Source organism: Naegleria fowleri (assembly GCF_008403515.1).
Source record: "Naegleria fowleri strain ATCC 30894 chromosome Unknown tig41, whole genome shotgun sequence".
NCBI classification, from domain to species: domain Eukaryota; phylum Heterolobosea; class Eutetramitea; order Acrasida; family Naegleriidae; genus Naegleria; species Naegleria fowleri.
Window position 1 is genome coordinate 308,168 of NW_025407973.1, and position 13,633 is coordinate 321,800.

The 13,633-nt window shown below is 37.9% G+C and overlaps 8 protein-coding genes across 8 annotated transcripts; 4 read left to right on the top strand and 4 right to left on the bottom strand.

Moving 5' to 3' along the window:
- Window positions 1-2: 2 nt before the first annotated feature.
- On the bottom strand, window positions 3-1,376 carry FDP41_004829 (uncharacterized protein; the record flags this gene model as incomplete). Its single annotated transcript, XM_044708286.1, has 1 exon — window positions 3-1,376. The coding sequence occupies one exon, from the start codon at window positions 1,374-1,376 to the stop codon at window positions 3-5; it is 1,374 nt and encodes a 457-aa protein (XP_044560867.1).
- Window positions 1,377-1,538: 162 nt separating this feature from the next.
- Window positions 1,539-2,925, top strand: FDP41_004830 (uncharacterized protein; the record flags this gene model as incomplete). Its single annotated transcript, XM_044708288.1, has 3 exons — window positions 1,539-1,938; window positions 2,036-2,250; window positions 2,308-2,925. The coding sequence occupies 3 exons, from the start codon at window positions 1,539-1,541 to the stop codon at window positions 2,923-2,925; spliced, it is 1,233 nt and encodes a 410-aa protein (XP_044560868.1).
- Window positions 2,926-2,997: 72 nt separating this feature from the next.
- Window positions 2,998-6,249, bottom strand: FDP41_004831 (uncharacterized protein; the record flags this gene model as incomplete). Its single annotated transcript, XM_044708289.1, has 1 exon — window positions 2,998-6,249. One exon carries the CDS (start codon window positions 6,247-6,249, stop codon window positions 2,998-3,000), a length of 3,252 nt encoding a protein of 1,083 aa, XP_044560869.1.
- A 281-nt stretch (window positions 6,250-6,530) lies between these two features.
- Window positions 6,531-7,217, top strand: FDP41_004832 (uncharacterized protein; the record flags this gene model as incomplete). The annotated part of the gene is made up of 1 exon (XM_044708290.1): window positions 6,531-7,217. One exon carries the CDS (start codon window positions 6,531-6,533, stop codon window positions 7,215-7,217), a length of 687 nt encoding a protein of 228 aa, XP_044560870.1.
- A 317-nt stretch (window positions 7,218-7,534) lies between these two features.
- FDP41_004833 (uncharacterized protein) lies at window positions 7,535-9,437 on the top strand (the record flags this gene model as incomplete). The annotated part of the gene is made up of 3 exons (XM_044708291.1): window positions 7,535-8,262; window positions 8,425-8,660; window positions 8,878-9,437. 3 exons carry the CDS (start codon window positions 7,535-7,537, stop codon window positions 9,435-9,437), a joined length of 1,524 nt encoding a protein of 507 aa, XP_044560871.1.
- A 187-nt stretch (window positions 9,438-9,624) lies between these two features.
- On the top strand, window positions 9,625-11,118 carry FDP41_004834 (uncharacterized protein; the record flags this gene model as incomplete). The annotated part of the gene is made up of 1 exon (XM_044708292.1): window positions 9,625-11,118. One exon carries the CDS (start codon window positions 9,625-9,627, stop codon window positions 11,116-11,118), a length of 1,494 nt encoding a protein of 497 aa, XP_044560872.1.
- A 17-nt stretch (window positions 11,119-11,135) lies between these two features.
- FDP41_004835 (uncharacterized protein) lies at window positions 11,136-12,395 on the bottom strand (the record flags this gene model as incomplete). The annotated part of the gene is made up of 1 exon (XM_044708293.1): window positions 11,136-12,395. The coding sequence occupies one exon, from the start codon at window positions 12,393-12,395 to the stop codon at window positions 11,136-11,138; it is 1,260 nt and encodes a 419-aa protein (XP_044560873.1).
- Window positions 12,396-12,552: 157 nt separating this feature from the next.
- FDP41_004836 (uncharacterized protein) lies at window positions 12,553-13,542 on the bottom strand (the record flags this gene model as incomplete). The annotated part of the gene is made up of 1 exon (XM_044708294.1): window positions 12,553-13,542. The coding sequence occupies one exon, from the start codon at window positions 13,540-13,542 to the stop codon at window positions 12,553-12,555; it is 990 nt and encodes a 329-aa protein (XP_044560874.1).
- Between the last annotated feature and the right edge of the window lie 91 nt (window positions 13,543-13,633).

The following is a 13,633-nucleotide window of genomic DNA, read 5'->3' on the forward strand; positions in this document are numbered from 1 at the left end:
AATTATGAAATTATAGAATTGATAATTTCGTAGGGTTGATGTTCATTGCTTGTCCATCTTCCAAAATAGCTCAAGTAAAAGTCCCATCGATGATTGGCAGGACCATTGGTACCCATATTACTCAACAAACGAATTCTTGGTGAACATGGAATGAGAGTGAATCGATCTCTCCTTAACATTGCTAACAAACCATCATAAATCACATGTGGATGGTTCTTCCAAACACTCCAATATTCCCAAAATATAGAATTCTCAATACCAGACCCCCATCCTGGAAAATAGAACTCAGTCACCAATTGATTCAAATGTCTCAAACTACACAAAGATCCCTCATTCAGCAATCGATTTGTGATAAATTTACAATCCACAATAGGACCGTGTGTATATGCTCCAATTGAAAATATCTTTTCCTTATTTCTAAAGATGTTATTCACGTAGACATCTCTGTAGAGAATTTTATGGAAAAGATAAAAGTCAGGACTGGGTTGCAAATCATCTTCTAAGGTGATTACATAGGGATATTTGAATAGAGAGATTAACATGAACATTCCATACGAGTAATGTATATTTAACACCAAAGCCTTGCTCGATATATGTGTGAGTTGGAGTGATTTTCTATTGTAGAAATATGGATGAAAGTATATCTTGATTTTGACACATTGCACTCCCAACAATAGATCAATAATATTTTCAAACTTGTCGCCGTCCACTGTAACGAAAAGAATGGTTTTGTTAATGTCATCCACTTGACACACTGCATCAAGAACTTGCTTTAACGGATCAACTCTTCTGTAGACTCGTAACCAAATAGGAATATGATCTTGATCAGGTTTAAGGTTAGCGTTGAGAGTCATACCAAGAGAATTTAGTTCAAGTTTCTTCATATCTAACTCCTCACCGTGATTCATGTTGACAATTCCTTTCCACAAGTCGATATTCTTTGAAATCCATTCTCTGAAATCTGTTTCATTTTGTATTTCCTTTTCGGAAGGAGAAAAATTAGGCCAACTTTCTTTTTGAAAAGTCGAGAGTGCCTCGAGAGAAGAAGCTGCTTTTGCTGCATTTCTTGTGGCTGTGCATTGATTTCCTTGCATTTGAAAAGCCTTGTTTCTGGAAATACCTTTTTCAACGGAAAATATTTCTACGAGTTCCACGTCGGAGGTCGTTATGGATTTGAGGAGGTTCGTGGTGGTAGTGGTAGTGGATGTTGTTGTACTCTTAGCCACTTCATTCTCTCGCATGGTAGAAATTGATTCCGATTTTAAATATTCGGTTGCTCCTTGTTTCCTGTAATAGCTTGTGATCATTTGAATTATCGTCCATCCCAAGCCTGTGAACACAATTAAGGCGATGAGAGTCTTGAGTTGGCCTTTCATTTTTTTCAGACCGAGTTGGAGAGGAGATAATTAAGGTGGCGGTTCACGGAAAGGTGATCCATATGGAACTCGATATGGGGATGCCATGAGCCTTGCCTCAATGCATTCTTGAATGAGGACGTCGCCATGGTGAGGCTGTTCAACCGCCGCAAGTTTTAAAAAATGAACGGAATGGAGCCTAAAAGGTTTATGTGGGTGGCCATGTTTTTAGTGTGGGGAGCTTGTGGTTTGTTTTATATTGTTCTGAATAGACACATCGCCCACCAAGGAACGATCGCGTACGAATCCATGAGTAGTACTCTTTCCTCGAAGAATCGCAAAAAACCAAATGATGAAGATCCTTCTGTTGTGCCAAAGAAGACTTCTAACGACCCCTCGGACCTGTTACTTCAAAAAAAAGTCTTCCCGATCACCTATCTTAATTTTGATTTCTTAAATCAGGATAGTGTATCAAATAGAAATATTGAGGTGGCTTGTTCTTCCTTCATTTCTTCTTATTTTTCTCGAAATCTGGACCACAAGATACCTCCTGTTGTGGTTGGTTATGGTGATCAAGAATATGGTAAGTGATGAAATCATCAGTTAAAGACACTTTTCTAAAACTTAAGAAGCGCATTTCAAGAAGTTTATTCGCGTCAATGATTTTCTTACGAGCTCAGTATCCGATTACATTCATGAAGAAGATTTCGTTTTCTTTTTTGATGGACTTGATTCAATGTTTACCGGAGATACTAAGGATATGATCCATGGCTACATGGAGTATCTGAAAGAAGAAAATTTCAAGGAATTGAATGCATCACTCGACTGGCCAATTATTTTCAACAGCGAGAGAAATAAATGGCCACCAGAAGGAGAGTTTGGAGTATTTATAAAGGTAGGTTATAGGTTCCAATTTAGATCGTTCATGCATTGAATGAAACACTGATGAAAGAATTTTGATCGAAACTTTTTGGTTAAGTACCGATCTGGTTATCCAGTTAAGGCATACTGTCCAAGACACTTAGGTTTTTTTTACCTCAACTCTGGAATGTATTTAGGAAGAAAAAAAGACATTAAGAAGTTCTTCCAGACTGCCCTTTCGGTCATGCCTGATGGAATAGATTTTAAAAAAGTCGATGACCAAGCAGTAGTTCAATATTTATACATTGAGAACAAATTTCCCATCATTGGAGATTGCAGATCTTCAATTTTTTTGGCATCCTATCTCGCTTGCGATTTCTTTCACGTTAATGCCAGCGGATGCTTTGTAACAAACAAATTGAATCCACCCCAACACCCTCAAGCTGTGCATTCCAATGGTCCAAAATGTAATACGTACTGTCCCTGTTTGTATGAAAATATGCAACGAAGTGACATGAAGAGTTATTTGGAGAAGGAAAAGATGCTTCAGAACGTGTCCTCTGTACTACATTTAAATAATTTAAAGAATAATTTAAAGATAGATCTGTATCATGCACAAGACAACAAGATCGTTTCGGTGCTCTTGACAAAGTTTTGTAGTGAGCAGTCTTTATTTTATTTCAATAAAGACAACTGCCTTAAAAAGTAAAATGAAATGAGCATGAAGCAACTCAAGATGGTGCCTTGATGAAAATGATAACGTCACTCTCTTGCAATTAATCTACATAATTGGTGCTTTGAGTGAGGTATTTAACACATTCTCACATCTTTGGCATGTTTCATTTTCAACTGTACTTGTATAGCGCCAACATCGAGGGCATTTGTGATGGCTGGCCTTTGAAATGGAGAGAATGACCTGAGAACCATCAATACTTGTGTTGTATGAATGTGAATAGAGGCACTCACAAGTTGCCTCATTAAGCCAATTCACTTGAGACACCATCATAATCTCATCCAGTTGTGTGGATACTGGGTCATTCGTTGAACATGGTTTGAGAAGAGGTGTGATGGCTTCTTTCAATTTTTCACAATCAACTCTTTCAATGTGAACCATCACCTCATTACTTGTACGGAACGCCTTATCCATTCTTGCCCTCTCAATAACCTTGTAAATTTCTTGTCTAAGCTCAATAATCAAGTTCCATTTCTCTACTGTTTGTTCAACGTTAGGCAGTGAGATCTCTGAAAAGAATTCTTCAGGAGAAATAAACCAACCCTCCTCACACAAACTCTTATGTTTCTTATAGGTCATGCATTGATAAATATCCTCAGCAGTATGACAAAGAATGGGTGAAATAGCTTTGGTATAACAATCAAGAATGTACTGAACCACTCTTTGACATGGTCTTCTCACTTCCTCACTGGAGCAATACAATCGATCTTTGATGAGATCCAAATAAAATGAAGAAAGTTCATAGGTGAATGTCATGATATGCTGAGTCACCTTATAGTAACTAAATTGTTCATAACTCTCTGTAACTTGATCACAAAATTGTTTCACTCGTGCAATAATGTACAGATCTGCTTCACTTAAATTGGAGTAGCAGTGTTGTTGTTGTGTCTCACCATCATGAGGTCCATTTGGTTGAATGGTAATCTTTTGAGGTGGTAATGTTAATGGTGGTGGTGGTGGTGGTGGTGGTGAATAATCTGCCAATACACCCAACATGAATTTTGCGGTATTTCTAATCTTCTTCAAGTTCGTTGAAAGCTTCTCAAACACACTCTGTCCAATAGAAACATCGACTGTAAAATCACTGAAACAAACCCAGAATCTCAACACATCAACTCCATACTTGCTCACCAAATTCTCTGGTTCAATCACATTACCCAATGACTTGCTCATCTTTTTTCCATTCTCATCCGTAATGAATCCATGTGTCACAATTTTCTTATAGGGAGGAACACCTTGATAGGCCAAACTTGTTAAAAGAGAAGATTGAAACCATCCACGATGCTGATCAGAACCTTCTAAATAAACATCGACAGGAAGAGGAATACCAGAAGCCTTCATGACACTAAACCAAGTGGTACCACTATCGAACCATACATCCAATGTATCAGTTCCTTTTTTCCAGCCTTGATTTCGATAGGGTGGAGCCAATAATTCATCCTCACTCTTTTCGAACCAATAATCCGTTCCGTGTTGTTCAATCAGACCAATGACATACCCAATGCTCTCACTCGTTGCGAGATATTCCTCTTCGGGTGATGAATTTCGCCGCCGATAAAAAACGGGAATTGGAACTCCCCAGGTGCGCTGTCGACTGATGCACCATTCGTCTCTCGACTCAATGAAGGCTTTCAAACGATTGCGACCCGTGTTTGGAATCATTTCAATCGTTTCATCGATAAATTCCTTTGCTCGATGTTTCAAATCTTTCAATTCTGCAAACCATTGTTCAGTCATTCGAATAAGGATAGGCTTTTTTGTTCTCCAATCGTAAGGATATCGATGAGAGTAATCTTCTCGGAATAGTAAATACTTGGATAATTCTTCTTCAAATATTTGAATGACTCTAAGATTACCTTGCTCGAGAACAGGTAATCCTCTCAATTCTTCAAGAGGTGTTTCTGAGTTGTATCGACCTTGTTCATCGACAAAACATGGACCAATTGGAATGTTATTTTCCCGTACAACATGAAAATCTTCCATACCATGATTTGGAGCTGTGTGTACCAGACCAGTTCCTACCTCTGTCGTGACATGAGAGCCATGCAAGAATGGAAGAAGTGTCTTTTTTAGTTTAAGTGTGAGTGGATTTTGATAGGATGAAATTCTTGTAGAAAATGGTATCGTAGTAGTAGCACTTGTAGTAGCATTCGTGGTAGTAGTAGTGTGGATTGGAGAAACACTGCTGCCATTGTTCACAAAGAGATCTTGTCCTTTCTTTGCCTCCAACAACACGTAATTTTTGATACCTGTTTTTTCGCAAACAGTTTTTAGCAAGTCGGAGGCAATGATTAATCTCCGATGTTTGTCCTGATCATAAATGATGGAATATTCAATATCATTATTGTAAGATATTGCCTCATTAGACATTAAGGTCCATGGTGTGGTTGTCCAAACAACAGCAAAAAGTTCTCCATATTTCTCAACCTCTGCACCTGTGTTATTTTCTATTGGAAATAAAATGTAACACGATTTTGAAATATGAACATCTGGATATTCCAATTCAGATTCTGCCAAAGCTGTTCCACTTGAAGGAGACCAAAACACTGGTTTCTTTCCTCTATAAATGTATTTCTTTTTAAGCATATCCAAGAAAATTCTCAATTGTTGAGCTTCAAATTTAGGATTCATTGTTTTATATGGATTGTCCCAATCTCCCATAATACCCCAACGCTTGAAATCTTTCATTTGTGATTGGATGGCTTGTTCTGCAAAATCTTTGGCCAGTTTTCTAATGGAAGGATCAGAATTTCCACTCACTTCCATTTTCTTCTTTTTTTTAAGTTCTTGTAGAACTTTTATCTCAATTGGAAGGCCATGACAATCCCATCCTGGAATAAATTGAACCAAGTGACCAGTTTGTATCTTGTATCTGTTGGTGACATCTTTCAAAATTTTGTTGAGAGCATGTCCGGCATGAAGATTTCCATTGGCATAGGGAGGTCCATCATGTAAAGTAAATGTTTTGATATTGGGTTGATTCAATCGTTGTTCTTTTTGGCTTTGATATGCATATTCAGTACATATTTTCTGTAAATTAATTTCCTCCTCTACAGAAATCTTTGTTTTAAAAGGAGTCTTTGGCAGCAAGATGGTATGAGAAAATCTCTTGTCCCTTTCTTCCACGTTGGGTGAGAGGGTGCTGGAAAATTCCCGAGAGGAAATTATTGATGGGAATGGAGAGGTACAAAGAAACCAAACTGAATGATTGATCATGTGATGATGATTCAAGAGTGCAAAGGACGATAAGCCTCGAATCTGGCATCGATGGGAATTTATGAACAACGAGCTTTGCTTCATTTTTTTGGTGTCTATGGGTTTGTGTCCAGAAAGTGATGATGATGGTGCAACGAGAAGGGTTTAAAGAGCAAGTGATGAATGTCAGGGACGATGAACAAAGATGCACAGAAAACAATTAATGACACATGCTGAATTCAATAATTCAGCGAGAGGCTAGAACATGATTTGTTTCAAACTTTTGAATTGGCATAAAGAAATTGTTTGCTGGCATGTGGTTAATAGTGAGGTGTTTTTGTAATGAGGAGGTGCCAAGCTTTTCCTGCCACCAACAAGGAAAAAAAATGATAAAATCATCATCAACGAGTTTCAAAGTCTCCATTGCCAAAAGCCTGTTGTCTGTCCTCTTGGTCTTGTGTGTTTCTTCGCTCCTAGTTTTGGCTCAAGATGATACAACAACAACAACCGAACCAACCACTTCTAGTACTACTACTCAACAACAACAACAACACAATGTAAGACTTCTTTTGCATAAGAGCGTTTCTCCATCTGAAGCCATCATCAATACCAATATGACCTTCACGATCACTCTCTACAATTTGGGTGAAGAACCAGCCTATGATGTTGAAGTGAAAGACAATGAATGGCCAGAGAGTTCCTTTGATTTAATCGAAGGAGAATCAAAGGCTACATTTGCCAAGATTGGTACCAACGAGAAAGTTTCCTTCACCTACACCATTGTTCCAAAGAGTGTTGGTGAGATCTCCACTCAACATGCCACTGCTTCTTATCGTTTGACTCCCGAAAAGGATGAAAAATCCGGCTTGAAGCTTTTCGCAAAGAGCAATATTTTACCTCCAATTCCAGTTCTTACTCAAGCCGATTATGATAGAAAGCACGATTCTCATTTGGGAACATGGGCTACTTTCTTCTTGTTGGCTCTCATTCCAACTGCTTTGCCATATGCTGTCTATATGAATGCCAATAACCAAATTCTTGAATTGGCAGATCAAAGCAAGAAGAATCAATAATTTATACCATGCTTACATTAGCTTTTTTCTTTAAATTTAATAATAAAAAGAAATGTATTTCATTCAAAAGGAACCTGAACTGGTGGCGAAATAGATCATTGTTGTTTAAATGCCTTTGGTGTCCCAGAGGTTATTTTGGAGTCGATCATGGATAGCATGACGTCACCCTTTGAGCACGTATTGTGAAATGGCTGTCGTTTTATTCTGTTCTTGATTTCAATCAAAAAAAAAATAGTCTCTCAAAGAAGATCGTTTTTCCTTTTCATTATTTTGAGAGACAAATGACAAGCTTGATGATGCAATTACTTTCTCCGACCATGTCCACGCACAAGAGAGTTACTCAGAGTGTTTCATTCGTGATTGCCCTATTATTGATTGCTACCTTGTGTGGTTATTGTTACAGTACTATTGGTAGTAGTGATGGTGGTGGTGGTGGTAGTAGTAGTCGAGGCTTTGTTCAAGCAACCATCGCTACAACGACAACGACTTCAACTGGCAGCACATCGGATCATCCTCCTCATGAAGATGAATCATCTGAACAAACAACCATCTCTGCCGATCTCTCACTCAAGGATGATATTATTCAACAAAATAATCATTCTGGAACAAGTTCAAGCTCTTCCTCCGATGAAACTCTCAGTAACGGAAAAGCCAAAAACAAATCAAAACGTACCATTCAAATTACCATTCCAAAGGATTATGAAAAGTATGTTCTGAAACCAAGAGTGATCGGAGAAGAACAAAAGATTCGAATTTACAATGCTCAAAACACAACCTTTTATCAGAGAAAATTAAAGAGTCCCATGTTGAAGGTTTGGATTCTCATTGTCGGAAGAAGAATGAAGAATAATTTACCCTATTATACCTATTCTGCAAAACGTTTCTTTGAGACTGCTTGGAGAAGAAATATTCAAGTCGAATTGATGGAAATTCAAAAGTTTGACATGATGGTGGCTCACGACGGATCGAATTCAATCATGTACGATGGAGAGGTCATTCCAAGAGAGGAATTCCCTGATGCTGTCTTACCAAGACTTGGAGCACAGTAAGTAGTAGTAGTAGTAGTAGTGATAGAATTATAATGATGGTATAACGACACTATATGAATCATACATTTCATCATCACACTATACGAATCATACACCACACACACCACACTCTATTCATCATATATCTCACCACACTCCCACCTTTATATATGAAACAGTATTGATTATTGGGGTTTGGCTGTCGTGAGACAATTAGAAAAGTTGGATATTTTAGTGTTGAATGGTTTTGAGTCTCTTGAAATGACACGTGATAAACTTCAAACACTTCAACAGTTGGCAAAAGATCAAATTGCCATTCCAAAGACCATGATTGCTCGATTCCCTATTGACACTTCAATCATTTCACGTCACTTTTCTTTTCCAATCATTTTGAAAAAGTCTTCTGGATCACAAGGTAAGGATTTACTCAAAGACCAATTTGCATTCACAATCCATCAAATTAAATTTACACCATATATTATGCATATGATCATACTCACACAAATGCAATAATAATCATTCATCAACAACAATATAATGTAATCCTTACCAACAATATATATATCTAATATAATCATACTCACACAAATGAATATAATGCTACTCACATTTGAAAATGCAACACATTCAAGGAAAGGGAGTACTACTCGTTCAAAATGAAGATCAAATTAAGGGCCTTGGAGACATGTTAGATACCTCCAAGCCAATGATCATTCAAGAATTCATTGCTGCCAGTAAGGGTAGAGATATCAGAGCTATTGTTTTAGGTGGAAAGGTTATTGGTGCCATGATGCGTGTTGCCAAATCTGGATTTAAATCCAATTTCCATCAAGGAGGTTATGTCAAGCCTGTGAAACTATCCAACTTGTTGGAATGGTTAGCAATCAGTGCCGCACAAAGTGTTGAATTGGACTTTGCTGGTGTGGATATTTTGATTGATAAGGACACTTACAAGATTTGTGAAATTAATTCTTCGCCTGGTTTTGAAGGTTTTGAATTGGCAACTGGTGTCAACGTACCTGAACAATTATTCAACTATGTAGAATTGAAAACTAGTATTTGGCGTAAATTAGACAAGAAGAAGAAAAAGAAGAAACCAGTGCTCATTCCAGTGGAAGCAGAACACGTGGTTGCTTCCAAACCAGAGCAAAAACAAGAAATTCAAGTGGACCTGAATGGCCAACAAATGTAAATTTTTCACTCTCTATCATTAAATTATTATTATTATAATTATTATAATTATTACTTGTGACCATACACAGGCAATAGGATTCTGAAACATTTGTTGTTAAGGTAGAGAGATTGGAGTGCCAAGACGAAGAAGAAGCACAAAGCCTTATTGAAAAAAAATACGACCATTGTTTTCATTCAAGAAGAGAATGGCGCAACAGAAATTGGGTGCTGTGATCCTTTGTGTGATGATGGCTGTCGGAGCATCAATGATCTATTTTTTCATCACAGGGTATTCCCTTCTTCATCGATTTTCCCCTGTTGAAAACAACACGTTTGATGCTGCATCCTGTAATTATTATAGGCTAAGGAAAGACAGGCAGCAGCATTTGAAGCCTGAAAACACCTCCAGCACCAACACACTCGGAGAAATCACTACTAGCGACCGCTTGTCAAAGACAAAGGAAAACCCCAATATTCCAATAGTAATCAAGCACCATTCAGCGGAAGCAAGATCCAATGACCATTCCTTTTATGAGCTTAATTTCATTCATCTGTTGAACGGAAAATGGAGCTATTGGAAAAGGAATACATCTTTTGTAAATATCAACAAATATTCAACCATACCAGAGCCATCCATGCCTCTATGGTGGAAGGTGGAAGGAGGACCAAAAGCCATTTCCTTTGAGGGAGAAATCAATACTTGGCCCAACCAAAGCTCTTCGACCAACCTCATTTATGACGTTGCAGTTTTCAATCCCGTTCCTCTCGACCTTGAGAATATGTGGCACTCTGTTATAGATTTTTATGTGTTTATTTATCATACTCTAAGAAACTATCTACAAGAAGCTGCTTCCTCAAACTCCTTTAAATCGTCAGTGGCATTATTGCTTCATACCAACACCTGTTGCAGCTATAGGAAATACACATGTCACGAAAAGGATTCGTGTTTGTCTCCAAGCCATCAGTCTGTTCAATTATTGTACGCCTTAACAGGCGGTTATGAACATGTCTATTGGGTGGATGAAAAATATTTAAGCAATTACAAAGATTTGAACTTTTACTTTAACAAAATATTCGTTGGGATGGACGTCTCATGCAGAGTATTAGATGGTAACCATTTTACTCTTAAAGATGCTTCCAACCGAAGGAAGTGTCTTGACTTGTATTTTGAAATGGGAACATTCTTTTTGACATATTTCGGAATTATCAATTCAAAGCATGAACGTTCTCTTGTTCCAAACAGCGATACCGTTCATAACGTGTTGTATTTGTCACGAAAAGATGCAAACAACAAACGAGTAGAAAACGAAGAGGACCTTCTTGCACTTCTCAAGGCTAGACTTCCCAAGAACTCACGCCTTATTGTTGTGCAATTTAGCAAGATACCTATTGTTGAGCAGATGAGAATGGTTCATGAAGCATCTGTTTTCATAGCAGGAAGGGGAGCAGGCATGGCAAATGTAATTTATTTGAAAAAGGGAGCTCAGTATGTTCATATATGTCCTGATATGCTACCATTCACCTCATTTAAAGACCTAAGAGATGTAAATTGGTTTTACTACTCTACGATCGATGTTCAGGTAGTCTGCAATAGTAACAATTCAAATTGTGGAACCAATTGGGGAAATTGGAGAGTGAACGTGGAGCACAGTGTGAAAACAATTTTGGAGGCTTTGGATAGAGTTTTGAAGAAGGCCTAGCATTGAAGAAACTACTACTAGTGTGCTTTAAAGCTTTTGATTATGATATGACCAGAAGCAAGTTCAAATTCAGGTGGATCCACATCACATTTTGCCCCTGGTATTTTGTATCGAGAATTGAAATTCAACATTGAAGCAGCTTCTCCAAAATTGGAGCGTGATATGATGAATTCGTCACACATGGCGAGCATCATAAATTCTGCTAGGGTCGACTGAAATACACCTTTAGATGCACTGTAGTCAACATGTGCTATTTCCGTATTGAATGTAATTAGCCTGTCCTTATATCTGTGTCTAGCGTACTCTTTGATTGCATTGCTGTCTGTTGTCAGAAAGATTTTTGGCTCTGTGTTGTTGGGTGCTGCTTGCTTGATTCTTGCAGACACCTGATCGATGCAAGACCAGAACGCCGATTTTGTTGTATCTAGAAGTCGTGGTGGCTCTCCAACACCCTCACCAGTTCGTATTTGAACCCCAATAACTTTTTGTGTTGGGTGAGTCTTAAAATTATTCCAATAAATTGGTTGGATAAGGTCTTTCATTGACTGATTTGGCTTAAATAGAAACTGAAATAAACAACCAAAAATGTCAAAAAAACTCATACGATCAAGACCCAGTTCTTTTCTTCGTTCACTAAGCTTTGGATTGTCATGCATGTAAGTGTAGACTCGTTCGTTGAATAAAACAAATTCTACGTCCGTAGAAAGTAAGCTCCTAAAATCCTCAAACTCGAACTGTTTTCTGAGAGGCTTATCAACCACGCAAAAATAAACATCAGAATATTTGGAGGAGAGTCTTTCAAGCTTTTGTTTCTGCCTAGAAAATCTCCAATCTATTGCGTTAAATGTCAACGAATTCTCCAGATCTGTTGGATTTGTGTGATCAATCAAAAATATACGGTCTGAAATTAAGGTAAAATAAAATGTAGTAATAATTCCAATGATTCGATCACCCCACCCGGCGCATGACCCTTTCCGACATTGATAAACTAGATACTTATTTGTTTCGTTGAAATTTGTAAGAGCGTCTGAATGGCGTTTGGCGTAATGAAACTGCCATTTATCGGTACCACAGGTAAAGGGATTATTCCTTTTAAAATATGGTATTAATTCGGGATCTTGTATTCGTCCGTTCGAAATGATTTTCATTGAGGGGTCTTCATTTTCTTTTGAGATACATTCCTTAATAATTGTAATGTTGTTTGGTTTGCAGGATGTAGAGCCAAATGTAACTACCCCTTCTGGTTTTTGGTCGAGAGTAGCGGGGGAAGGGCACATGAAGAATTTACTCGTCTTAACTACAAATACTGTGATGATGATCAACATAAAGGCCACCGCAATCATCAGTTGGAATCTCACTGCATGAAAGTGTTTCATTTTTTAAGGCTCGAAAATGCAAAAATTTCATATCCCCTTTCGTCGAGTCTTGAGAACTTTATCCAAAGATCCATTCTTCCTTCTTTCTGCATTGTGGAGGATTATGAGCTTCCAGGAAGGGGAATATATCTGTTTTTCTTGGTGTTTCTAGCTGATCAAATACCTGTCCAACATGCTCTTTCATTATTCTTTTCGTTGGAAAAGGTCGCGAATTAGGCCACCGATGGCAGTGATAAGAGTCATGAGATAAAACTTTTCCTTCCACAATGGGCCAAATAATTGAGCCCAAAAAGTCCATGTCTGCAACATAGTTTTTTCTGTTTTTCCATTGCAAAATCTTTCCTTTCATATCTGTGATTGCACCCTTCACAGCGCCCCACATACCTCCATTGAACTTGTAATTGTGATTTGGATGATCTCTCATGCTGTGAACAGCATAATTACTTTCAATCCATTCCTCTATGGCTGCTGCCTCTCTTGGGTTGAGTCGAGAATCAACATCTCTTATAATGTATCTGTCGACAGTTGGGTCGTCTGCAACAAGGAATCGCCAAAACATTCCAGCAATATCTCCAGTGATTCCTGAGTCAGAAACATCTACTAATTCAGCTCCCATCTCTGTTAGTTGCTCAAGAACTTCTTTTGGAACGGTTTTGTCGTGATAATACCTGCAAACCCATCCTGGAAGAATGTATTTTACAAGTTCTGCATTTCTTAATGCTCCGATGGTGTATTTGGGGTCTTTTCCATACAATCCGAAAGAAACTACCCTTTTCTCCTTCTTTGTAGGAGGAATAACATGACTACATTTTTCAAGCTCTCTTTTAAGCCTTGATACCTCCTTTTCAAGGCTCTTATTTTCTTCTTCGAGTTGGCTTTTGATCAGAGATGAGTGTTCATAAGGCGTCCTATCATTTTCAAAACTACTAAGCGATCGAATATAATACAAAAAGGACACAGCAATCACTACAAATATGAATATAAAGATGAATAGCATCAAGCCTTTCCCCGAAACTAAGGGAACATTATTTCTAGAGCCTCCGTTCATTCACAAAGCGTATTTTTTTCATCAATTAATTCGATATAGCTCGGACCGAACTTCAGTTTGATGTTCTTCTCAAGTATAGGTGTGCTTGAAA